The sequence below is a fragment of the Ovis canadensis genome, chromosome 5, assembly GCF_042477335.2.
Source record: "Ovis canadensis isolate MfBH-ARS-UI-01 breed Bighorn chromosome 5, ARS-UI_OviCan_v2, whole genome shotgun sequence".
NCBI lineage: Eukaryota > Metazoa > Chordata > Mammalia > Artiodactyla > Bovidae > Ovis > Ovis canadensis.
The window spans coordinates 58,763,763-58,790,755 of record NC_091249.1 but is presented as its reverse complement, the minus strand read 5'-3'; the positions used below and the strand labels follow the sequence as shown (position 1 = coordinate 58,790,755).

Sequence of the window (26,993 nt, the reverse complement as noted above, 5' to 3'; positions counted from 1 at the left end):
TGTCACGGCCTGACAAGGTCACCAAGTCCATCCTTCAGCCTCCTGTCCAAGGCTTCTTACACATCAAGGAAACTCTTCAGCCACTAGCACCTGGGCAAAAACCACCTCCTATCCTTAGCCACAAATGACCAGTACATGAGAGCGCCCCAGCAGAAGAGCTCTGAGTAGAGAGGCGGTCCTGATGCACTGGAGTCCAGCCTGCAGCTGGCCCTTGTCCACTTGCTGCACTGGCCCTGAGCCAGGTCCACAGCTGCTCTGCTCCAGGCCCCATGTGCACTCGACCATGTTCGCTCTGCCAGAGACAGAACCCCTTCTGGGGAAGGGCAGGGCTGCTCAGACTACCTTAGGCCAGCTAGGAAGAGCCTCTTGGGGCCTGGGACACCATCTTGCTTGGCCCATGGGACAGGGCCCACCCTGCAGCTGGCCTGGAAGCACCTGAAGAATGTTGCTTCCTGTCCACCTGGCACCTTGACCCCGTGCGCCATCCCTCACTGGCTGTTCTCCGTGTACACCATCTCTCTGGGACCAAGTCCAGGCCTCCTCCCCATCAGGACACCACCTTGCTCTGGCACTGTCTTCAGATTGGGTCACAACCTCCAGCAAAAGTGACAGCTGACCACCAGAATCCTGGGTGCCACCAGGTTCTACCTCCAGCTGGGTTCCGTGTTCAAGGCTGGGTTCAGTGTTCATAGCCTTAAGCTGCCTGGGCATGACCTGAGGGTTCCAGAGACCCCGGCCTCTTGTGACCATGACTTCTCCCACCCTGGAGTAGCCATGATCAGACCTCCCTGCTGGCACAGGCCTCCTCCTCCTCTGCTCCCTGAGCCTAGCTGTGAAAGAGATGCCAGAACACCTGTGCCAGGCTAGCAGGCTCTGGCTGGGTTCTCACCATCACCACAGCCCAGACTGAATACCAGGCTCTCCTGTGGTCAGCACCTCCCCAAGGGGCAGCCACCTGGCCCCGCCTGTGAGCCCTTGCTCCAGCACACTGGCACCATCTGACTTCTTCACAAATCCTGGACTCCCTAGGACCTCCCTCCAGCCAACCTCCTCCTACATGTCCCTAGGCACAGGCTTGTGCTGGTCCCTGGGCTCAGCTGCGAGAGGTGCCATCAGAGTCCCCTTCTTCTGAGGGCTTGCTGCTCAGCAGGGCAGAGAGATGCTGACCAAGTACTGACACAGGCAACCCTGATCCAGACTTGTGGGTGGTGAGAAGGCTCCCTGGAGAAAGGGGAAGACAGGCAGGACCTCATCCTTCAGGTCCTGGCTCCAGGGTCACCTCCAGGAGGCTTCCTGTCCATCACATCTAAGCAACTCAATCTCATTCTCCTCATATTCTGGTCTCTTTCCTTCCCAGCAGTCATGTGGCTGAGCACGCACAGGGACAGTGGGGATAAAGGCAGCTGGGTGGATGCATGGCTACTTTGTGGGCCTGAAAACAAACTAGTCAATATATCTAGCCTAAAACCAGATCAGGACTACTTCCCATTTAAATACAGATGTAGTTTTCTTTCTTTTTTTTGACTTTTAGAAACATTAGAGCAAGGTTTCTCAAGGCAGGCCGGAATGAATTCCTGGAGAAGATTACCCCCCAAATCCCTGGGGTGGCTGGTTAAAAGCACAGAGTCCCAGGCTTGGGGGAGTATCAAATTCTCTGGGGGTGGGGCCCTCAAATATATATTTTTCACAGCACCACAGCATCTGAGAACTATTGCCAAGCTCCAAAGCAAGCTGCATGGGCTACTGAGTTTGACAGCTTAGCATGTATAGGAAGATAATATTCTAGTGGGTTTTGTTTTTTTTTTTTGGTCCTATTAGAAATTTTGATTATGTATACTTTACAATCAGAGAAGGCACTGGCACCCGACTCCAGTATTCTTGCCTGGAAAATCCCATGGACGGCGGAGCCTGGTAGGCTGCAGTCCATGGAGTTGCTGAGAGTTGGACACGACTCAGTGACTTCACTTTCACTTTTCACTTTCATGCACTGGAGAAGGAAATGGCAACCAGTGTTCTTGCCTGGAGAATCCCAGGGACGGCGGAGCCTGGTGGGCTGCCGTCTATGGGGTTGCACAGAGTCGGACATGACTGAAGCGACTTAGCAGCAGCATGCTTTACAATATAGCATGGTAGATGTGAATGAGATATTAAACATACAATATATTGGAGGTAAATGCTCAATTTTTTTCATGATAAGGATACATACACTACATAATCAGTAATGTCTGGAGACTTTTGCTATAGAAGATTCTGTGAGAATCCGAACACATTGCTACCCCTTACTCCCAGTTCACTATGGAATCATCAACTCCTCTAATTTTTCCTGAGACTCTCGGTAATATGGCTACCTGTAACTAAATGCTGTAAGATTCCTCTTTCGTGATGGTTTTTGGGGAAAAGCACTGCAACCATCTTAGAAGCCAACCCAGGCTATTAGACTCCTTACATTGTCTTTTTCTGATTATAAATATAAAACAAAAAACAAACAACCTAATCAATAAGTGGGCAGAACTAAACAGACGTTTCTCCAAAGAAGACATACAGACGGCCAACAAACACACGAAAAGACACTCATCGTCATGAATCAGTACAGAAACACACATCACAACTACAGTGAGATGTCACTTTACACCAGTCAGAATGGCCACCATCAGAAAATCTACAGACAATAAGTGCTGGCGAGGGTGTGCAGAAAAGGGAACCCTCTTATACTGTCGGTGGGAATGTGAATTGGTGTAGCCACTATGGAGAAAAGAGTATGGAGGTTTCTTAGAACACTAAGAATGGAACTACCATGTGACCCAACAATCCCACTCCCGGGCACACCCAGAGAAAACCATAATTCAAAAGACACACGCACCCCAGTATTCACTGCAGCACTATTTACAACGGCCAGGACATGGCAACAACCTAAATAAATGTCCATCAGCAGAGGAATGGGTAAAGAAGACGTGATGCACATACACAGTGGAATACTACTCAACCATGAAAAGGAACAAAACTGTGTCATTTGCAAAGATGTGGACGGGCCTAAAGACTGTCACACAGAGTGCAGTAAATCAGGAAAAGAAAAACAAATACTGTATATTAAAGCAGATATGTGGAATCTAGAAAAAATGATAGAGATGTTCTTAAGAGACACAGACGTAGAGAGCAAACATATGGACACCAAAGGGGAAAGCTGGGAGAGTGCAATGAACGGGGAGATTGGGACTGACCTACATATACCAGTATGCATAAAGAAGATAGTGAGAAGCTACTGTACGGCGCAGAGAGCTCTGCTTGGTGCTCTGTGGTGACCTAAATGAGAAGGAAATCCAAACAAGAGGGGATATAGGTGTATGCATGGCCGATTCACTCTGCTGTACTGCAGAAACTGACACGGCAGTATAAAGCAACTACACACCAATTTTTAAAGAAAATTATCAACATCAAAGAGCCTAAAAGTGAATCAAGTAGAAAAGTCCTCCAAAACTAGAGCAGGGATCAGTAATAAAAGTAGGTTTTATGATAAAGTTCCCCCCCCCCCCTTGGCCACGCCATGCAATCTTAGTTCCCCAACCAGGGATCAAACATGTGCCTCTGCAGTGGAAGTGCAGAGTCCTAACTGCTGGACCACCAGGGAATTCCCTTGATAAAGTTGTTTTGATAACAGCAAATTTGGCAGAGAGAGCCTGGACGTGGGCTAAGGAGGGCAGGAGGCAGGGAGGACTCTCAGCCGGTTACCTTAAGCTAGGACGGACCAGTGTAGGGGCATTCATGGAGCCTAGGGAGGCTACAGGAGGAGCGGAGCATACTGGGCATGAGCTGCTGGAGCTTGGGAGGCAGGTGCGGGATGGACCCAGCCTCCCGATGGGGAGGAAAGCTGCAGAGCAGAGGCACAATGAGAGGAAAAGCCTGGTGCAGTGAATGATCGCAGGGATCAAGGAACACTCAGAGAGGGGGCAGCAGGGCTGGATTATCGGGGATGGGGAGTCTGGTCAGAGCATCCACAGGAGAAGTATCTCAGACCAAGGGCGTGTTTACCTGTGGCGACCACTGCTGAGAAGGCTGGAGGATAAGGGTGGAGAAGTGGGAGAGATGGAGGCTGCTGGCAGCCCTGGTGGAAGGTTTTAGAATACGGTAGTGGCAGGGGTCTGGCCTGCCACTATGGTAGATATAAATGAGGTATTAAAAATACAATATATTGGAAGTAAATTGCTTCAAGGAAGCTCCAAGAGTGAGAAGCAAAGAAGTAAGAACAGTGAGGGATGACAGAAAAGGAAAGATAGGGACGAGGGTAGAGAAACCGATGATTAGAGGGATGTGGGGGAGGGAGGACTTGCTTTTGAAGATGGGAGAAAGTAAAATGGATTCAAACACTGGTGCAATCCTGGAGACAGAAGGGGATGAAGAAAAAATAGAAACTCCTGTGCTGTGCAGTGTGGGCTGGAAAGAGATCCCAGTGTGGGGCAGGAAGGGGAGGACATGAGAGGAAAGGGCAGAGAATGGGTCCAGAGGGCACTAGTGGGCAAAGGTTCTGGTCTGAGGAACAGAGGATGAGGTCTGCTAAGAGAAGGGGGAGTCCTGAGGGAGTGGGGGCAAGGGTGGGAACAGGTGGTGGAAGGAGAGCCCAGAATGCTGCTAGCTAATGCTTTCATCAAGGCTGGCTGGCAGGCACCTTGGGGTGCTCACCCACTCACTGCTATAAGATCCCTGCTGGTTGGCAGAGTGGCTCCTACTGGGTGAGGCTCTGCCCAGCATGTGGCCTTTGCACAGGCACAAGGGACTGGCAGTGAGCTACTGCCACAGGGCAGGAGTGAGGAAAGCAGGAGACAGTGGAGAAGGAACTGAGTAGGGAGAACAGGGGGCTTGGAGATCTGGGGCTACTGATCAGGTGAGAGGGCTTGAGTCGGTGGAGGGGGTAACGGGGTGGGAAAGTCCCAGAACTGGGAGCCGTGGGCTTGAGAAGCTAGAGGCTGGAGGCTACAGCTACCCCCTCGGCTTTAGTAGGAGGTCAAAGAGACACAACCCAGGCACTGAAGATAGTAATGGTGTGTGACAATTGACAAGGAAACACGCAGAGTGTGGGGGAGGCAGGACCAAGTCTCCTGGGGAGAGCTATGGACACGGAAGCCGGGGGGAGTTCCTACATGCCTATCCTCTGGGGCCAGTGTCTGAGAGCTGCTCCTGCCCTCTCGACTCTCCTCAGGCCAGGTAAAACCTTTAATAAGCTCCTGGTAATCAGGTCCAGAGCCACGGGCAGGAAGTGAGCCCTGTGTAGCCCACACTGCCAGCCTGGTTGCTAGGGGACACCAGCCAGTGTTTGTCAGGTTGATCGCTGCTCATCAGGGCTGCGATTTTTTTTTTCTGTCAGCCGTGAACAACTCTGAGAGGCTGCGGTAGCCAGGCGTTCCTGTGCTGCCTGCCAGGGCCAAGGCCTAAGGCTGAAATTTGAGGAAAGCACATCGTCTAGGCTAAGCATAAAATGGGGTTTCATGCTGGTGGCACCATGACCCCAGCTCCTGCTTCTCTCAGCAAAAGTCTTGCCTGGCCTTGGGAGGCAAATCAGTTGAGGAGGACCCAGGATTCCTGGGCCACAGCCCTGGGCCTGCCCTTTCAGTCCTCCCTGGAGCCCACCTTCTGAGCAGCCCATCAGCTAAGAGTCAGAGTGCAACAATAATCACCACTGACAAGGGAGGGTGGTGTGCTAAGCCCTGTCCCTGCCAAATTTCCCATGATTCAGGGTCAGCTATTCCCATTTCACAGACAAGGAAACTGAAACTTGGAGAAGCAGAAAGTGAAACTCAGAAGGCACAGAGCTGGGCAGTGCTGGAACTGGATGCAAACCCAGGCTCCCCACAGCCTCAGTCTCAACTCCTCCCCTGGATCCCTGATGGATTCAGCCCAAGCTGGCCCGGTGCCCAGGGACAGGCTGGATACTCTTGACTGTTGGCACGGGGCCACGGTCAGAGACGGAGCCTGCTGGACAGGCCACCGACAGTCATGGGTCTTTGCAGAAAGCCTCCCCCGTGGCACAATTCTCGGCCTGCTTCACTCACTCAAGTCACCAACGCGTGGCCGTGAAAGGTTTTGAGGCTGGATCGGAGTTGGGGTCAATGGAGCACACGGCTGCCTAACTTCCTCTCCTCAGCCTGCCAGGGCTGTGTACTTAGCTGCTGCCCTTCAGCCTGGCTTGGAGGCCGCTGGAGAAGCAGGGGCCCTCCCAAGCCCTCAGAAGCTAAACAGACTGCAAGGCTGGCCCTGCCTCCTCCTCCTGGGGGCAGAGTGGACTGACTCACACCTGACCTGGGAGGGCTCTGTGCCCCAACCAGAGAGGTCTGTGAGGTCGGGATCCCACAGCTGCCTCAGCATTCTAGCCGGTGACACCCTTAGCCCCTGGCCTCACCTGCACCAGCTGACAATGGGCCCGAGAGGCTGGGGGGCTAAGGAGGGAGTACTTTTGCCAAAGAGGAGTACAGAACAGAGAATAAGCCAACAACTCTCTGATGAGCCCCTCCCCTCTTCAGCTCCAAATTCAGCTCAACTCTAGAAAACACATGTTCCTTCAAGGCTCGCTATAGCCCCACTGCTCATCAGGGATGGCACCACAAACTTCTCAGCTCCTTCTCCAGGATGATGGTTCAATAGGTGGGCCCGTCCCCTGACCTCCTCACGCAGTCCAGCCAGGGTCAGACACGTGCTGAGCAGCAGAGATCAGGGAGGTCAGACATGATGTGTCGTTTGGAAACAGGAGGACTAAAAGCAGGGTGTGTGTACTACAGACCCTGGGGGTGGAGACCCTGGGGGTGGCCTGAGGACAAGTGTGGAAGCAGCTTTGGTCTCAGAAGGATCTGTCCCTGAGGGCCCTGCCGCATGGGGCAGGAGCCTGGGCAGCCTGGAAGTGGTGACTGCAATGTAGGTGGCCTTGCTCTCTGTCCTGGTTGACACTGTGGACAGGTGATCATTTCCCTGCCCCCTACCTTCTGGTTGCAGGCTGGCTTCCAGGCAGTAAGCTTCCTCCCTTCCAGGCCAAAAGGGCCATTTCTGTTTGACCAGGCCTCAGGGCAGATGCATATGGGGGTGAAGGAAGGTAGAGAAGCTGGGTCCAGATTCAGAGCCTCCACCTCATGGCCCCTTACCCCAGTCCTCAGCAAATGCTGAGTAGCTCTAACCAGTTTACAGTCTTGCCAACTGAGACACATCTGAGCAAAGTAGCTGCCTTAAGTCACACGAAGCCCCCAGAATGCTTCCACCCCTCCTGCTTCCTGGTATGGCCTGGGAGATGGTAGGCGTGTGTGTGTGTGTGTATCCATGGAGGACGCCCTGACATGACCCCTCATGCTCCAGAACCCTAGAAATGAATGTCCCAGAGAGGAGAGGAGAGGCCAGAACAGCACCTGGGGTTCAGAGGACTCGATCAGGGACCTGAAACACCCTGCTTTATGCTCAGGCTGCCTCCACCTCAGGGGTGGGACTCTATCTGGAGGGACTTTAGCTGGAGGAGTTGGGGAGGGGTGTCAAAAAAGCCAAGTTTGAGGGCACACAACACAGAAGGCAGGACCCTCTCACCGGTTCTCTGGGAGGAGGAGGAGGGATTAGAGGCTTTGCAGGGGCCTCTGTGCTCTAGGAAAGCAAGTCTCACTGGCCCCGGGTCTCCACAGCCCAGCCTAAAACCATGAAGTCTGCACACCTGCCTTGTCTCACTCAGCCCCCAAAGCTGTGTGCCTGGACCAAGGCAAGATCCCTGCCACCCGGCACACAGCTGAGGGGTTCCGGCCAACCCACTCACTCTATCTGGGCCCCAGGATGCCACCTCCAGGGTGAGTGTTTGGAATCTGCACCCGCAGCAGGACAGTCCCTGCTTAAAATCTTTCTGCAACTTCCACAAACACCGTGGTCCAGAAACACCCAGCCCCACAGGCTGTTGCTGGTTTCTGGCCCAGCCTCATGCCCTGGGCCTCTGCTCACATGGCTCCCTCAGTCCAGCACCCCAGGAGCTGCACTCACAGCTGTCTTCCCTGCTTTGGCAGCACATGCTGATTATACTGATTTAACTCTCTTGTGATGCCCCATGCCTCCCTGGCCTGACTTAAAGCTCCTGTGTTGGGACCAGGCCAGGCCCACAGAGACAGCTAGGAGTCAGATGCCTAGATCCTTTCCCAGCTCTGGAGTCTCCCAGCCTCACAGTCATGGCAGGCCCTCACCCTTGATCAGACCTGCAAAAGGGTTGGGACAAGAGGGACTTAAGAGAGCCCAGAGCTGGATCCTCCCCTGTTCTGCAAACTCTCAGTTATCCCAACCTGTCCAAGATCCAGAGGCCCTCAGCGCCTTGGCCAGAGCTCACGGTTTGAAAGCTGGTGAGCCACAGCTGCTCCAGGGCAGCGAGGGAGGGGCGGAAAGGCCTGCTGGGACACCCACCAGGCAGGCGGGCGGGCGGGGAGCGGCAGGGGGACTCACTCTCTCCAGGTCCTGCCGCAGGTGCGTAAAGAGCTTCAGTCGGCGGTAGAGGACGTCCTGCTCCTGCTGGGCCAGGTTGTCCACCTCGTCCGTCTTGGGCGTCAGCAGCGGCTGGTTGGAGTTGGCTTTCCTCTTCAGCTTCCAGTACTGGTAGATGAAGTCGACCAGTGCCTCGGCCAGGTCCAGGCGCTCGGCCACCTCGGCTGGCTCTACCAGCTCATAGAAGTCTTCCTCTAGCTGCTGCAGCCGCTGCTTGCGAAGGGTCACCTTTTCCAGGTCCTCGCTAGCTGGGCTGGGCTCCACAGGCTCGGATGTAGCCTCACCCCGTGGGCCCCCATCACTGTGCTCCTGGCAAAACGACTTGAACTTGACCTCATCGTTGTCTGCTAAGATAGTCCTCATTTCCAGGCTATGGTCAAAGGCGCATGTGACGTGGAATGCCGTGACGCAGGAAGGCATGGAACACTGGAGGGAGACGAAGGGCAGTGTGAGGTATGAAGGGAGCCACGGTGGGAGGGAAGAAGGATGGAGGGGCTTCCCTCAGGGTGACACTGGGAAGGTAGCATGCTGGTGAGACCCTAAACAAAACGGCTGCCAACATCCTGCAGGGTGTCGGGGGGAGCCATGCAAGAGGGCAGGGGAGCTCTGGGGGGGCTGAAAAGGAAATGGGGTACAGCATCTCAAGCCCTAGGGAAATCAACAGTCAGGGGACTGACAGCCTCTCTGGGGATGAGCTGCACTTCTGTGTGGACAAATGACTTTGGAATCTGAGACGTCAAGAGAGAGGCTGTTGATGGGTCCCTACCGCCTCTACTCCTGCAGCGCTATCTCGGATGGGGAGTTGTGCCCCTCCTTTGTCCTCTGGGAAGTGGGGCTGGAGTTGGGCCCCTTCCTTCCTCTCTCATCCAGGCAAGTATGGCCAACTCACGGCCTTAGTTGCCTGGGATGATGGCTGTGGGCAGCTGACAAGTGTTTCAGCGACAGCCCACCAAAATACTAGTGGGGCCCTTTATGCCGCACTCACAAGCCATTCTCAGAATCTTACAAACGGTAGAGGCACGTTCAGTATTTGCAGTGAGCACTGTTCCTGGAGACATGAGAGAAAGAAAGGCTGACCCTTCCACCTCCCAGCCGATAGACCAGGAGCATCAGTATCACACAAGAACTTGCTAGAAATAGGCAAATGCTCAGCCCCACCTCCGATCTACAGATTCAGAACCTCTGAGGGTAGGAACAGCAGTCTGTGTTTTAACAAGTCCTCTGGGTCATACTGAGGCACCCTAGAACTTGGGAGCAGTTACTGTTAACAAACTAGCGCAGCCCTGCCCTGTGTAGGGAGAGCCAGTCAGCTTAGCTGAAAGTAAAGTTTAATTTCTATTCCTCTCACATGTCCAGCTGACACAGGAAGTAAGGTCAACGTTCTTTATGAAGTCCCAAAACATTTGCTGTTGGGAAAGCCAGAGTCCCTGGTACTATAATGGGGTGGTGAGCCTGGCTCCCCAGGCCTTTACCCCATGCCCAGTGATACTATGGATAGAGGAAGGTCCAGCAGATGGGGAGCTGACTGTGGTCCCCATCACAGGCCCAACAGTGGTTGTGCCTGCAGCCTCGTGGGGCAGGCAGAGGGTGGCGGCAGTGGCCTGCTGTACAGGCTGTCCCGGACACGCCCCGTGGCATAGCTGTAGCAGGCTCCTGAGTGGGTTCCCAGGCAGCAGCGCAGTGGAGGGGCCGTGTACCTGGATGCACGTGCCCGTGCACTCCTTGCAGAGGCTGCAGGACAGAGCCCAGCGGCTGGCTGGGATATGCGAGATCTTGGTGATGGGCTCCATCTTCTCAGGGCACCCGATGCTGACCTGGGCAGGACACAGGGAGCTGCGTCAGGCCTCTCAGCCTTAGCCGGCCTCCAGGGCTTACCCAAAGAGAGGACTGTCTGCTGAAACAGGCGGTGGGCCGACAGGGCAGTGGGAGAGTCCCAAGTCCTATCTCCTGTCCCAAGGGGACCACTGACAAGCGTCAGTGTGTGCTCTCCGGTGGCTAGGCTTAAACAGTGACTGGGAGAGCACACGTCAGTGTGTGTGTGGCTGACTGAGTATACGAGTGCCCGTGACTGTGTGGGTCTCAAGACAGAGATGCTTCATGTGCAGGTGAGAATGTGTGCAAGGTCCCCTTCTCTTTTGTACCTCAGGCCTTTGTTAACAGCATCTTCAGAGTTATTAGAACCGGTACTCATTTTACTTATGTTTCTGGGCGGCAACTACAGGTCCCCACAGCAGAATCTCTTCTTGGGGACTTCCAGGGCTTTCCTGGCCACGGGGGATGTGCCTTTGTTCAGCCCCTCCCAGGGGGACAGGCCTATAACCACTCCCATCTCCTGGGCACAGCCCACCCCTCAGCCCCAGAGGCAGAGCCATGCCTGAGGATAGGAAAAGGGTCCCTGCCCAGAGATCCTGAACCAAAGAACCCCATAGGTAGGTCCTGGTTGCTTCTCTGTGTCTCTGCTGTGCCTCAGCTGATATACTCAGAGGTCGTCCCAGCCTTCCAGCTGCTGATGTGGGAGCAAGTGACTGCTGCTGACATAACCACTAAGATCACAGAAGCCTGCAAGGTGGGACCCAGCAAGGACTTTCAGACTGCAAGCCCAGGAAAGAGAGGGGCCACCTGCTGACCGGGCCACCTGGCTGGCTTCCGGGCACAGGCAGCATTGGAGTGGGGCCTCATTCTGGCTCAGGGCACACAGCAGGGGAAGGGCTGAAACGTCAGCAAATGTCAGCATTTCACATGTCAAATAAGATGGGAGCCCAAGGCCTCTGCTAACTCACTGTGGGCCCAGCCCATCATCCGCAGCCCCTCCCCTCCATCCCAGCCCGTCTTACTACTCAGTTTTAACCAGGCTCCCCATCTGATTTCCTTTTGGGTCATTTGGCTCACTTTTAAACAAGTGCTTGACTTTGCTTGGGACCACTGTCTAGATCTGGGTAAACCTACAACCTGCTCTCCCCTAGAATCAGCTGCCTGACTTCTGTCCAGCTCACACACCTACCACCTGCATTCCCCAGTGGCTCAAAATCCCATTTTCCCATGTAAACCACAACCAAGTCCTGCCTAAGTCCAAGGGTAAGGTTCCCTGTGGGCTGCTGCCTGAATTCTTCCCCGGCTGGACGTCTGAGATCTGCCATTTCTTGTAGCCCATCACCTTCTGTTCCCAGCGCTCTGCCATCTGGGCTCTGAGTTCTGTTCAGACCCACGTTCCCATGGCTGGGCCCCAGGGCCACCCCACCCCCACCTCTGCCCACCTCAGGAATCCACAGGGCGCAGCTGACGTGCACCCACTTGGTCCCACTTCTAGTGGGCTTCAAGGCTCCTCCTCGCTTCGGGCAGAGCAGGCACTTTGGCTGGACACCCAGAGCACATGTCCGGCACAGCCAGCTGCCCGTGGGCACCTTGAGGATCCCATAGCATGCCTGGGGAGAGAGCAGGGAGGACACAGGTCAGAGGCAGTGGCCAAGGTGCGTCTGCAGTGTGCATTCAGCTGCAAACAGCCCTGGCCCAGCCCATACTGGGAGCTACAGAGTGACGCTGCTACTCGGCCCCACCGAAGACCTCCTGAGGGACTGTAACGCAAAGGCTCCAAGGAAGCTCTGTGCAGGCACTGTGCACTGAAATTTCACCATTTCACAGTCCTCTGTGCAAGGGCTCAGCTCTGCCCTCTGCTGGGAGGACAGTCACTTCAGCAGAGGTTTCTAATCCAGGATGGATTTCAGGGGCATCCATGAACTCCCTTAAACTGAATACAAATTTGGGTATGTATGCTGCCCTCGGACAAGGCCCAGAGCTTTCGTCTTTTTTCACAGGGATCTGTGGCCAGGGATCCTTCTGCTCATGCCTAGGGATTATGGACCTAAGAGCTGCCGGGTATAAGGGATGTGAACAGGGTGAATGGGGAAAGTGGTGTACCACCTACCACCTGCCACCCAGGAGAAGCCCCTCTGAGCTCCCCAGGCACTATTCCAGCAAAAGTGGCTGAGGGAAGGCCTCAAAGTCAGGGCTAGAGTGGGTCCACTGAGTTCTAGTCAGTTCTTCTACATCTTCCATGAACTAGGCCCAGAGATGCCCCAGACCTACAGCCTTGGGGTTCAAGATCAACAGGGCAGCCTAGTCAGGCCGTACCTGGCTCATAATACTCATAATGTTAACAAATATGAACAGCCCTTACTGTACGATTCTAAACCAAATGACTCAGAGCAAGGAACTTAATCCTCAAAACGACTTACTTTTATTTATACTTGAGGAAACAGCAGCACAGAGAGGTCAAGAAACCGACCCCAAATCACACAGCTTGCAAAGGGCAGAGCCATGATTTGAAACCAGGTGGCCTGGCTCCAGGCTGTGCTCTCCATCACTACACTGTGCTGCCTCGTTGTAAGCTGAGGAGCAGAGGAGGACGGGATAGGACGGTCCGTGGGCAGAGTCTGAGGGAGGCTGGCGGCAAAGGACAGGAAGACCATCCAACAGGCATTACTCAAATCTGGCTGAGGGGGCTAAACCCTGGCACCGTGGGCACTCGCACCCTTCCCTTCTCCCCACTTGCCCTCCTTAGGGGCCTGTGCCCACAGCGCTGCGACACCCCTGCAGCCAGGGTGAGCGGTCAGGTGGGGGCCTGCCAGCACCACAGCAGCGGCTGCGGGGGCCGCCCACCTGGTGCACGCAGACATTGCACTTGTCGCAGAAGACCATCTCGTTGCCATCTTCGCCCTCGGGAGAGCGGCACACGTCACAGACGACATCCTCGTCGTACTCGATGCCCAGCCCCTCCTGCGTCTCGATGGCCCGCGCCATGTTCTGGTGGCACAGCGTCTCCAGCTCCTCCAGCACGCGCTCAAGTGTCAGTTCGTCCAGCCCCGGCCTCTCTGTGAGGAGAGCAGGGCGGGGCGTCAGAGCCCAGCCTCTCGGGGCAGGTGTACAGGAGCGTTTCTACCTACACACCGTGTTTACTGCCCCCGGCCCCAGTTCCATCATCTGAAAACCGACTGAGTTGGACCATGCAAAGGCCCGGGGACCTGGTATGGTACTGTAACTTCAGACCCTGCTTGTGACCACACACACACGCTTGTGTACACACAGATGCTATGGGGGTGTCTGTCTCTGGGATGCAGCCGCCACCATGGGGAACCCACTGCCTGAGCTGTGTGTATGGGGGGCACCTGAGAAGGTGGCTGAATCCAGCAGAGCTGGCTTTTCCTGGGACATGGTGGGCCTTCAGCCAGAAGGCCCATACCAGCTGACCCCAGCCCCATGTGTCACACTAGACTTCTAGGTGCTCACTCACTCTTCATGTAACAGTCAGACTTCTTAAGTGTGTGGGTGCACGCTCAGTCATATACTACTCCCCCAAACCCTGTAAATGACATGCCATTACAGCCTCTATCTGACAACTAAAGAAACTGAACCACAGTAATCAGTAACATAGCAGGGACTTTCCCTCAGATCTGTGCAGTGCCAAAGCCCAGCAGTGGCCAATGCCATTCTGAGAGCGAGGATGGTTTAGAAGAAAACCCTGTGGCCTGCCCCCGTCCCATTCTCACCTGGCAGGTCACCTACCCATCTCCTTGAGCTCCGAGTTGATGAGTTCCAGCCAGTAGGCGTCAATCTCGTCCAAGTCATAGCGGCTGCCCCCTGGCCAATCAGGCTGGGAGCCCTCACCAAGTTCAGAGCCACTAGGGGAAACCTGGGTAGGGGGGCCTTCCAACGGCGGAAGAATCCTAAGAATTCAAGAGAAGATATGAGGGGAGTGAGCCCTTAGCCTGCTACTCTTGCTGGATCTGAGGGCCACCCCCAGGGAGTTGGCCAACTTGGATGAGGGGCTAGCAGTAAAGTGAGGTGTGAGACTTTGATGCCAAGCAGAGCCTGCCTCCTTCCAGTCCCTCCTCCCATCTGCCCACCCAGCAGAGGCTGTAGGAGGTCATTCCCTTTGCCATCCTGGGCAACTCCCAGTGCCAGTCACTTTGGCACAAGTTGGATAGGGCTGGCTGGCCCCCAGGTCCTTCCGCATACCCTTTCAAAGCTGGGGAAAGGCCCCCAGAAGCCCCAGCCCCTCCTCCACCAGTAGGCTCAGGGACCCGAGGCCAGGGCTCCTCTGGGGTAAAGAGGACACACCTGCTACAGTCCCAGGGTCACACTTCAAGTCAGCCCTCTCTCAGGCCATGGCTCTGCCTTGGAGACACCTTGCAAGGGTCCTGGCTACAGGGCAAGCTCTCCAAGCCCAGCTCCGCCACTTAATGTGTGACTCTGGGTAAGCCACTTAGCTCCTCTGCGCCCCAGAAAATGGACCAATGATAACAGCACCTAGCTTCCACAGTTGGCATGAGGATTAAATGGATGAACACGTGTGGAGCTCTTAGAACTGTGCATGGCATGTAGTAAGCACTACACTCGAGTGAGCGTGTATTTTAAGACCTCTGGATATCACTTTGCTCCTTCTGAAATGGAATATGAGGGTTTTCTGCCTTGGGAGGGCACGGCTTCCTCTCTTGGCTCAGCTGTGTGCTGCCCCTCAGTTCCTAGTGCCAGTTCAGAATGCCAGCTCTTCCCACCCCCTACCAGTTGCCATGGTTATTGCTGTGGAGCCTGGCTTCCATCTGGCCAGCCTTGCCAGCACTGCGAGGCCCCTTACTTGCCCGAGAGGCCTCCTGGGGTAGAAGGCAGGGCTGCCAGGGGCTGTGACTCAGCGCAGACTGGGGAGGGGAAGGCAGAGACATGGCACAGCTTTGGGGAGGGCACTGGGGCTTCAGGAAGAACCCCGGGTGTCGGCAAGAGGGCAGGTAGGATGAAGGGCAGGGGGGTGCAGAATAGCCTCCAGGCAGGAGGGAGGTCCAGAGGAGACTGAGGGAGGCAAGGATACAAGGGAGGGGGCTTAGAGTCACCTTCTGCCACACAAGATGCCCAGATTAAGGAAGGCCCTGCTGTTGCTGCCAAGTCGCTTCAGTTGTGTCCTACTCTGCGTGACCCCATAGACGGCAGCCCACCAGGCTCCCCCATCCCGGGGTTCTCTAGGCAAGAACACTGGAGTGGGTTACCATTTCCTTCTCCAGCACATGAAAGTGAAAAGTGAGACTGAATTCACTCAGTCGTGTCCAACTCTTAGCAACCCCATAGACTGCAGCCTACCAGGCTCCTCCGTCCATGGGATTTTCTAGGCAAGAGTACTGGAGTGGGGTGCCATTGCCTTCTCCAAGGAAGGCCCTAGGCAACAATAATGACGTGATGCCCACCTCCAACCCCTAGACCATTTCAACTAGAAGCAATAGTATTTGCTTTGCAGGACTCTGAGTCCTACAAAGTTCTGCCTTTCCTTGGGAGGCTCTTACTTAAATTAACACATTCTTTCAAAAACACTGTAATTTTGCCACGACCCTGCTTTGTTTGTGTCCCCGGCCTATGCTCAGCTAGGGTTTGGGACAGCCCGAGAGCCCACCACCTAATGGCATAACTACCCATACTGTGTGCTCAGGATATACCTGGCCAGACCTCTTGGGGCCAAGATCACATTCCTTTCTCCGGGAAGCTGCGTTAAAAAGCTATCAACAGAAAAGGCATTTCCTGTGCTTCCTGGGGTGCTCATCTTCACCTGTCTGGCCTCTTCTGGCTCTGACTATGGAGGAAGCTCTCCTATCAAGGGTGATTTGACATCACCCTCAGTCAAGGCCTCAGTCTTGGCTGCAGCCAGTAGAACCGAAGTCAGCGGGGAGGAGACAGGTGGCTGGGCTGGGATCTGGGGGAGGAGGTGGCGGGGGGTATCGTGGGAGGCTCTCACTCCAGAAGACCAGATAGAAAACAGAGGCTGGTTTTGCCCTGGGCTGTCTCTCAGCCACCCCGAAGAACAGTACAGGCCCTCCTTCAGTTCATGATCTGACAGTGAGTGGTTCTCATTATCCAGAGAAGTTTAGGACCATGAGGCGGGTAGACCTGCTCAGGGCCAGGGAGGACTGGGCAAGAAAAAAGGGACGGAGGGGACCAGGGAGGCAGTGGGGGAGGGCAGAGTCAGCAAGCCAGGGTGACTAGGGCACGAGACTCTCTCTGGGCCACACAGAGGCAACCCAGGGCCTGTTCCTGTGGCCTGTGACTTCCTGGCCCAGCCCACAAGGCCCTGGCGGTCATGCAGGGAATTCCCCAGAATTTCCCAACTTCCTCCTCTATAAAATGGGGACAGCAGTGTGCCTTTTAGAGAGCTGATATGATAATTAGATGAGAAGATGAACTTAAGGCTTAGCACAGCAAGTTCTCAGGAACAGAGCTCCTGTAACAGTTCTGACCACGGCGCCTGCTGTGTTGGCTTCCAGGTGAGAGCTGTGCAGGGAAAGGTGGCCCGGCAGGTGGAGGTGCCAGGCTGCAAGGAGAAAGGGAGAGATGGGGCCCAGAGATATCTCCGTGGGAGCATCCCTCCCCTTCCAGTCTTATTCTCTCCAAAGAGCAGGAATAGGCCAGGAGTGCCTGGCTCTTGTCAGCCTGGACCTGTGTGTATGTGGGGAATGTACCTAGTAGGGCCAGAGCTGTGTGAACACATGCTTCCGTCATGATGTCAATAGATAAGACACCGACTGAAGCCAAGTTACTTGTGTAGCGGCATCTACAATTAATTACCCAGGCCAGCAGATGTTTCCGAACCAATTGACATCGACATGAGGACAGAGGACAAACCGCTGGGCCAAGCCTAATCAGGACTCACCCTTCTCCGCCCAGCTGATGACCTACCCCTCTGCCTTGTTACATGTGAATTCTCAACTAATCCTCACCACTACACTATCAGGCATATACTGTTATTAGATCAATTTTATGGAGAAGGAAACAGGTTCAAAGAGGTCAGTTACAGCTCTTTGGTCCGTAGAGCGGACAGGGTGAAGCTGGCTGGGAGACTGACCCACGTTTTTGGCCCTGGGCAGAGGACATGTAGAATAAAGTCTTTCTCCAAACTCCACATATACTCTCGTCTAGAGAGGCCTGGAGTGTCCCTGATTCTCAGAGGGCCAAAGATAAGAGCCCTTGCGAGCCCAGGACAATAAGCACTGCCCAATTCCCAATCCTCACTGGGCACCAAGTGAGGCTTAGTGTGTGCCTCGCCTCTGTAATCCCATGCCTAGCACAGGCCTGGCACCAGGCAGGCACTGGGTGTCTGTGAGCCCATCACAGGTGTGGCTGCCAGGGAAGCATCAGTGCCAATGTCAGGGGAGGTGACAGCTGAAATCTTTCCCTTAGACCCTGGCAAACTGGACCTAAGCGAGAGCCCCGGGGCTGCCAAGGCTGGGAATGGACTGTCAATTAACACAAATCTGCCCAACCCAGGCAGGCTGGTGTGTGTGGGGGAGGGGAGGCCAGAACAGCAGGCCCCTATAGCCCAAGACATGACTTGGAGGGTTTCCCAAGGTGCAGGAAGGAGCACTTGGCTGAATTCTGTCACTGGAAGCAAGGCCCATGGCCACGAGGCCACCTCCTTACATGAGCACAGGAGTCTCTCTGACCTACAAGACCACAAGGCTCCTGAGCCCAGAGAGGACTCAGCCCTGATCCAATCCTGATCCTAGGAGGCAGCGGGCCCTCCTCAGAATCTGATCATAGCAACCATTTTGTGGACATCTGGTGTGTGCCAGGCACTGGATTTCTTGCTCCCAAAAACTCTTCAAAAAGGTTTTAAGAAGCCAAGAGCATGGTTTGTCCCTATTTTAAGGACTAGTTAGAGGTCTGAAGATAGCCCCAAGACGATCTTCTGGCGGGACCCAGTTTGGAATGACATCAAGCTAATGTCGGCCAGTTTTCACTGAGTGTTCGTGTGGGCCAGGTCCTGTGTCCAGGGCCTTCCAAGCATCATTTCTCTACATCATCTCGACCACTGCATAGGGCAGGTGCTGTTGTTATCATTCCCATTTTACAGACGAGAAAACTGATGCCCAGGGAGACTACATTCCCTGCCCAAGGTCCCAATGAACTTGAGAGGCAATTTGAACCCAGGCTGTCTGGCTCCAGAGCTGAGCCCAAGCTCAAAACCTTGGCCTCAGAGGTAAAACTGCAGTATTTCTGGAACATGCAATGTTTTTTTAGGAACAAAAGAAACTAAGAATAGAGACAGACTAGAAAGGAATCGCTTGACTCGTCCTAGCCTCCCCTTCCTACGGCCCCCTGGCCTGGGCTGCCCGGCTCACCTCACCACGGGCTCTGGAATGGCCTCTGCCCCGGCGGGCACCTGCACACCTTTCTCCCATTCTTGTCGCCATGGGTCTGCCAAGATATAGTAGTCATCCGGGCTGAGCTGGTATGAGTCTGGGATCTTCATGGCTGTGATCAAGTCTGTCCGGAAAACCTGTAGGGAGACAAGGTGGAGGGAGAATGGTTCCAGATTGTCTCCAGGTGCTCTGCTTCACAGGCCAGGGCAGGAAAAGGTAAATGCTGAAAACCCACTCACTCAAAAATGAGAATACAACACAGAAGCAGTAAGTACAATAACCCATCTTCTCTGAACCCATCTCCAATAAACGTTGAATTGAACTTACATGCTCTGATCTGCTCAAGGACAGAGTCTGAGTGATGGATAGGAATGGACCTTAGAGAGAAGAGGAAAGATATGCGGAAAAGGCAAAAATACTGAGGAAAAAAATCAGTTGGCAGAAAGGCTTGTGTGAATGCAATACTGCCATGAAGTGTCTGTTTAGGGAATTTTTGTTGAAGATTCAAAATTATGTTTGTTGTTGTAACTGCAGTTACAAGTGCAAAAGAAGCCAGGCAACTACACGCCAGGGCCTCAGGCAAATGGCTGAGAGAGAGGCCAGCTCTGGCGGAGCCTAGAGGGCAGCCACCCGTGGGGCAGGGCCTCACGGTCCCCAGGAACAACGCCACCATATGCCCTGTTCAGTGGGCACTCCGCTGTGCCATGCTCTATGATGAGGAAGGAGAAGCGTGTGGAATTCCTTCTCAATCAAGCCCTTCCAAACCCCTCAGGGCCAGGCCACGAGTGGACACACCCTCGTGCTTTGGTTTCCTTGTGAGCACTTGCTCACTCAGGGAAACTTCTTTTCCCAAAGTTCTATCTGTGGCTCCCCACCCCAAAGCAACCTCCAAGCCCAGCCCCAGGCGCACTGGCAGTGCCTCATCTGTTCCAGTTGCTTGGCCTCACCACAAAGGGCTGCTGGAGGACTTGGTGGCAGCCCTAGACACTATGTGACTTGCTTTGGTACCAACTTTCCCAGTGAACATCACAAGTTAAAGGAGCGTTCATATCACAGAGAGAAAAGAAACCACTTTAGGGAGTCCCCCAGGTTTCAGACCCAACTCCAAGCCCACGCCCCTCCCTAGAAGACTCAGCATCCACCAGCCTTCCAGGGGTGGTGGCCAGTCAGTGGTGACTTCTGCCTGCAGGAGGCCCCACCTGCTGGCCGTCTGCCTCACTTCAATCTAGGAGACAGCTGAAAGGGGGCACCAAGGGGGCTCAAGGCAGCATCTTGCAGAAATCTAATCAACGTCTGCTTCTAGCCAGAGAGGGCCCTTGCTTGCAAAAGGTCAAGTTTCTTGAAGACTCTATTTGCCAATATAATTTAATTGTTAAGACTAACACCCTAACATTTAATTAGGGTGTCAGTGTGAAAAAATTAAAATGAGATTACGATTAAATGCTAATTACACAGAAGATGAAATGTGGCAAAGATTTCACAACCCGGATAATTTGCATATCTTATTAGCAAGTAGCAAGACAACTAATATAAGAACATAAACTCAGGTAGTGGGTGCTTCTGTGCTGTCCTTCAGCGCTCTCCCCACCTCTGCTAGCTGGGGCCAGGTTATTTCCCTCCGGGGCCCCCTGTTCAGGACCCACAGCAGACTGGTGACTGTCTCAAAGTTCTCCCAACCCTGGCAAGCCCTACGTGGTGCAACATCTAATGCCCTGTTACTCTGAATGCCATGAGGAACCAGCCTCCAGGGAAAGCCTGTCATCTTGCCCCTTCCAGAGCCCAGTGTCGCCTTGTGCCCCTCCAAAAAGGCACTGGTGAGTCTGAAATCTCTTGCTGTTCCCTTTTCCTGAGCTATAGTTCAAATGCGGCCTTGTGGGATCACCCTGATCACTGCAACTCAGGGTGGCCAACCAGCCAACAGAGCCACTTTCCAGCCCATGGTCCTGTCTCACTTCTGAGTACGTATACTCCCCAAAATTAACTGGTGGATGCATGTTCCTTGCTTCTTGTCATCTCTCCTGCCACACCTGTCCTGTTCTCTGCAACATTCTCAGGGCTTGGCAGGGTGGCTGGCACATAGTAGGTGCTTGATAAATAGTAACTGAGAGAATGATTAAATGGATGAGTGAATAAAAGGGCCCCTCTGGGAAGTTACCTGAGAAGTCTGATGACCCCAGCTGGCTCCTTGGCAGTGCTTTTTGAACCCCCATGAACTGGAGAAACACCTCATGGATACATCCAGAGCTGAAACAACCCAAGTACCTGGACCAAATGGAGCAAGAGGCAGCCCTGGTCTGTACGTGCAGACAGAGTGCCAAGCCACACCAGCAGGGGAGAGGTGGCTCTGTCCTGGGAACAGGCTTGGTGCTGATAACTCAAGAGCAGGAAAGGATCCCATACTCAACTCAGGTAAGGAGATTCAGGAGAGAAAAAGAGTCTGGTCCCAAGAGAGCTGCAAGCTTCATCTGGTGTGATTGGATGCCACTGGCCCCTTTGGGCAGAGGACTGATGGAAGCACAGGAAGGGCAGCACTATCTTACAGGTACTAGTCAACACTTAAAAGAACACGGCGTGCCCAGCACCAATCCAATGGCTGTCCTTGAATTAATTGTTAGCCCCTATTCCAACTCTGTGAGGTGGATGGTGTTACCATCCCTATTCTACATTAGAGAAACCTGGGACTCAGGTTAGTTTAATAACCTACACAAGGTCCTACACATTAGAAGTGGCAAAGGAACCCAGACAGACAACTCTGGAGCCATCCAGCACTCCTCTGCAACCTTGCCCCTCTTGGCCACTGGCTCACTGCCAATGCCCTTGAATTAACTCAAAGCCAAATCAAGGGGCTTCCCCAAAGGCTGGAATATGCAAATCAGATGGTGACCTCTGCAAGTTCCAAGTTCTCCAGCGGCTTTCCACCGTCTTCTCCCTGCCCTCAGGACGAGCCACGACTGCATTAGTAGCCAGTCTCCCTCCCGAGCACGTCTCACACTTGGCACAGGAGAGGACCCCACTGGGACACTTCTCCCTGCCAAAATGGGGGCGGTCTGTTTCACCCTCAGGGTGTTACTTCAGCCCACAACTGCTCTAGGAAGGCTTCTCTGATGCCAGGCTGGGTTCTGGGCTTCCTCTGGACTCCCACAGCCCCTCTACTGGTATCCCTTGGTTTCCTGCCAGGCCTTCCCCACTAGAAGGTAAGCTCAGTGAGGTCTGGCCAGGCTACAGGCTGCAACAGTGCACGCAGGGCCTGACACATGCTAGGTGCTAACTAAGGCTGAATGATTGAAGAGCCTCCCGTGGATCTGCCACCATCTTTCTGGGTAGCTGCCCGAGGATACAGCTGGGGACTGTACCTTCCAAAGGAACCCCTGAATACTCATATAAAACCTGTCCACAAACAGGGCAACCCAAACATCTTTCTGTCTTAAATCGCCAAAGGTTAGGCTTCCAAAAAAAGGCTCAATTATTCTCCTAAAATGCCTCTGAATTATTTACGAAAACTAAATAAATAATAAAATGGACACTGATGAACTGGAGGCCTTGCCATGGCAAGGAAGTTGGAAGCTAGAAAACAAGCAATTTTCTAAGAATGTGAATGTTTACTATTTTTCTCTTTTGGCAGAAGTTGACAAATTGTCTTTAAAGGTCTGCTGCCTAGCAACCAAGTTCTGCTGAGCTGCTTGGGAGACGTTAATTGTAGCTTCTTCGAACAGTATGAAGAATGTTTAAAGGTCTACAACTCTAACCTAGTAACCAATGTGAGTGCAAGAGGTGTCAACACAGCTCTGAAGATAGCTGGAGACCCTGCTCTGCCCAGACATGGGGAAGCTGCATGGGGCTTGCCTTCTAGTTCCTCTTCCCAAGACTGAGACCACAAGCACTGAAAAGTCTGTCTATCTTTCCGAGCCTATTTTCCCACGGAGAACCAAAAATGCGCTATGCCAGAAAGCACGTCATGTCTGAAGCCTGACGTGATCTCCAAAAGCAGATGAAGTCGATGACAACAGACAACTTTCAACTCTGCTATCCTCAGCATTCCTGTACATGATCGTGAGATTTATGAATAGTATTTGAACATTTCATCCTGGGACCTTGGTTTCTGCTTCCTTTTCTCAAAAGTAAAGTATTATATATCAGTGTATTTCAGACCAAGAGGCACCAAAGGGAAGTTCCGTTACTTAAGGAAAAGCTCCAGCACTTATCATAATTACAGAATACAATTATCTGTGTAATTATTTGTTTAACGTCCATCTCCTCTAATAATCAAGCTGAGAGAGGCAGAGACTATGTGTCCTGCTTATCATTGTGCCTATTTGTGGCACAGTGCCTGGCACACAGCAGGTATTCAAGAAATGTTTGTGAAATTAGTGAGTGAATGGATGCGTGAACCACAGGATTTGCCTAAATCCTATATGACTAAACTCTGAAACTTCCTCTCTTGCCTAGCAGGGAGAGTGAAGGCAGAGGGCTGGCCTAAAGAATTCTTCCAGGCAGAACTCAGGAACTGGTCTTGGTGGTTGTCCCAAAGCCAGTGAAAATGGCTTTGGCCAGGACAGCCTCTCCTTGCCTTCTATCCACATCAAAAGGCCCCGTGCAAAGCTAGGAATGGCCCCTCTCTCTAATCTCCCAAAGGATGTATGACAGTCTGTCTTGGAAGAGCCATGTAAAATCACTACCAAATGCCTCATTTGAAATTTCTGTGTTATTCTGAGCACCTCATCTCATTAGAAAGGACAGCTAACAGTGAAAAGTAATTGCCCTGCTGTAGCATGCTAGGTGCTACGCTAAACACTTTATATATACAATCTCACCTATTTCATATTCCTCCCACTTTACAGATGTGGGGACCAAGACTCAGAGAGGTTAAACCACTTGCCTGAGGTCTGCCCTGTGCTTTAACCAATGCAATCCTGCCTGCAAACCAGTCTGCTATTTCTTCTCTTAAAAAAAAAAAAAAAATCTCTTTCTTGGGCTGGAAATTGATAAAGTATCTCAGCCAAGAGCATACTTAGATACTTAAAATTAAGCATAAAACACCAGAGAAGGGCTCTGGAAATAGCTTCCCAGTCCTATTCAAGCTACCACTAGGCTAATTTGGTCATACACTTACACACACACACACACACTCAACATCTCTTTCTCTTTCACAAGGATAACAGCACTTCCTGCTCTTAAACAGGATTTATTACACACATTTCTTTTGCAAGACAAGTCCCAGAGGCCGGGAGGCCTTTCCAGCTGGCGGGAGCAGCAGTGTTTCTGACTGTATGAGAAGCAGATTCTGCCCCCCACCCCAGAGCAGTGGGAGGCCCAGTGGAAGGGCTCCCCTCACCGCCCGCCTGCCTGCCAGGGTAGCAGAAGAGCTGTTGGCTAGAAGCATGGCTCACAACCACAGGGTCAAGCAAAAAACAAAACCCTTTTCTGGGGAATCTCCTATTTACTCTCAAGTTTGGGAGCACTCTGCCTTTCACTACAACATATGCCATCACTGTTTTAATATACATATTGTGTCATTTCAAACATTTGGATAATACCTCTGCTCCTCCAGGAAAGCACCTTATTTATCCCATGGCTTTGCACCCCAACACTCATCTGGCCACCCTTGCATTCACCCAGGGTGGAAGGGGCCCATCTTCCAAAGCAATGGGTCAAGCAGAAACGCAGCATTGGGACTTCCCTGGTGGTCTAGCGGCTAGGACTCTGAGCTCCCAATGCAGGGGGCCCAAGGTTCGATCCCTGGCCAGGGAACTAGAGCCTACATGCTGTAACTAGGAGTTCACATGTGGCAACTAAAGATCCCACGTGCAACTGAAGATAGAAGATCCCACGTGCTGCAACTAACACCCGGTGCAGCCAAATTAAAAAAAAAAAAAAATTTTTAAAAAAAGAAACGCAGCATTCTCGCCCTCCACTTTCCTAGGGAGGGCCTTTCCTAGGGAGGGCCATCCTTATATAGGAACTTTCACAGACACTAGATCTGGAAGACCTCCACTGGGGGCAGAGGCTGTTCACAGGGTCACCTGTTTCTCCCAGGCCCTGTTCCAGGGATGAGAGGCTAAGGACTGGTGAAGGGCCCCTGCGGAACCCACAGAGAAGCCCCCCATTCTCTCATCTCGAGGTATGTACAGTTTGTCACCAGGGCCTAAAAAGGAGCCCAACACTTGCCCACCCGTTCTGAGACCATCCAGGCTTCCATCCCAGGCACGGCAGCTCCACCTTCACTTACGTCTGGGCTCTCCCCAACCCTAGACTCCACGGGCCTCAGGACAGGACAGTCACACCTACAGAACAGACACTGCAGGACAACACTCTACAGACAAGCATCCTGAGGTGCACAAAGAGACTATACTTGCTCAAAGGCTCACAGGTCCTCAGTGGCAAACTGGCTACATCTCCTGTAACGGACACTTTCCTGTGCAGCACCTGCATCCTGCTAACGGTCAGAAGACAAGCTCCCCAGGGACAGGGCCTGCACTTTCTATGTCCCTGGCACTAGGCTGGGCCTCAGAGGTGCTCTCGAGTGTTTGCTGAGTTTATTTTTTTTATTTATTTTTTTAAACTTTTTATTTTTACTTTATTTTACTTTATAATGCTGTATTGGTTTTGCCATATGTCGACATGAATCCACCACGGGTGTACATGCGATCCCAAACATGAACCCCCCCTCCCACTTCCCTCCCCACAACATCCCTCTGGGTCATGGGTTTGCTGGGTCATGGGTTTGCTGGTTTGCTGAGTTTAATCACTAAAGTCCTAAAGACCTATCTCCCTGCCCGTTGGCTGACTTCTGGGGACTCTGAATTCCTGAAAACACAGCTTTCTACCTCAAGAGAGCCTGTCTGGGGAAATCCTCACTTCTCAGCCTGCTCCTTTATCTGCCTCTCTGCCCCAGGCCTGAGGAAGACATGGCTTCAAAACAGCACTCTCCCAACCACAGTCTCCCAACCACCTGGCTTCCAGGTCTCTTCTCAAACTGCCCTTCCCACCCATGCCAGGCCGAGGGCTTAGCAGAAACCTGTCAGTCCCATGGCCACTGTGGGAGAAGGGAGGAGCTGTGGGTGATGCCACACCCACATGGCCAGCATTTGTTTAGGTCACTGAACCAGGCCGGAAGGCCTTCCCGTCTTCCCTCAACTTTCAGCGAGGACCAAGCCGGAAACTCCCATCTTAGCAGATCAGGGAAAAAGGCAGTTCTTAACCCTGGCTTCCAGCAGGAGGGCTTTGAAAAAGTACAGGTGTCTGGGGCCCTACTCCAAAGCATTCAAGTCAGAATTCTTGAAAATGGTATGGGATAGGGGTCTGATATTGGTATTTTATAAAATAATCCCTGGTCTGTGATCTCTGTCAGGCTCTCAGAGGTATGACCCACAAAGTTACATTTACAGTATTTAGTGAGACAGGCCAGGTCAGAAACACAAGGCCTCAGTGCAGTTTATGATACCAGCTCTCCCAGGCTAGGATAATCCCATCCTCTCCTTCAGGACGGGCCTGGCCAACTTAAGCACCAAGGTACAGAGCTCAGCTTTGTTGGGATCCCACTGGCAGGCAGAGTAGAGGAAGGCAGCAGCCTGTGTTCCTGGGGTCAGCCCCACCTTTTCCCTCCACTGCCAAATGGATCCTGCAGCCAACTTCAGACTAAGTGTACTGCCACCAAAAATCCTAAACCAGCCTCTCAGGAATCCCAGGGCCTGTTCTTTCAGCCCCGAGTACTAAGGCCTGCAGTCCCCTCTCAATCAGGCTGAGGGAAGCCGCCCACTGGTTAAGGGCCAGAATGAGAAGCTGGGCCTCAAGGCCTCGGCCCTGTCCAGGGTCCTGACTCCTGGTCAGAGCATTCTGTTCCAGCCTGGGGCCTCTCCCTCTTGTGTGCAGGGCGCCCCTTGATTTGCACCCTCAAAGTGCACATATCATCTCAGGGGCTGCCCTGCCAGTCCCGTCTAAACCCATTCCCTGCCCTTTTCATAACTGGCGGCTTCTCTATGGGCCAGTGCTGCTGTCACGCTAAATACTCCTGATGCTCAAATCCCCATTCATCACTGTCCGTCTTCAAAGATGAGGAGACAAAGAGAATTCCGAGTCCCATGGCTCTGCATGCAGCCACCGGGAAGAGACTCCTGCACCACACACATCAACTTGCATGTACTGAAGCTGGGAACTTGAACCAGACTGGGAGCAGACCGTGTGTACAGCCTGAAAACCAGCTCCCAGGCTTCTTATTCTGGGACTGAGTGGGAGAGACTCCAGAAGTCCTTTCACCAGGGTGTTGGAAGCCCTTAGTCCCCAGCACCAGCAGATTAGGAAGGCCTTTCTCTCCAGCCCGTGCATAGAAAGAGAAGGGACAGCCCA

The 26,993-nt window shown here is 53.1% G+C and overlaps 1 protein-coding gene across 10 annotated transcripts in view; it reads right to left on the bottom strand.

The window, feature by feature from the left end:
* Window positions 1-26,993, bottom strand: part of JADE2 (jade family PHD finger 2) — a 50,824-nt gene that overhangs the window by 8,277 nt on the left and 15,554 nt on the right. For all 10 annotated transcript variants that reach the window (XM_069589782.1, XM_069589789.1, XM_069589786.1 and 7 more), the window contains exons 4-9: window positions 18,630-18,787; window positions 14,038-14,198; window positions 13,135-13,346; window positions 11,733-11,900; window positions 10,176-10,292; window positions 8,440-8,904 (exon numbers count right to left, since the gene is read on the bottom strand). In XM_069589782.1, the coding sequence (XP_069445883.1) occupies window positions 8,440-8,904; window positions 10,176-10,292; window positions 11,733-11,900; window positions 13,135-13,346; window positions 14,038-14,198; window positions 18,630-18,787 (1,281 nt within the window). The remainder of the gene's footprint in view (window positions 1-8,439; window positions 8,905-10,175; window positions 10,293-11,732; window positions 11,901-13,134; window positions 13,347-14,037; window positions 14,199-18,629; window positions 18,788-26,993) is intronic.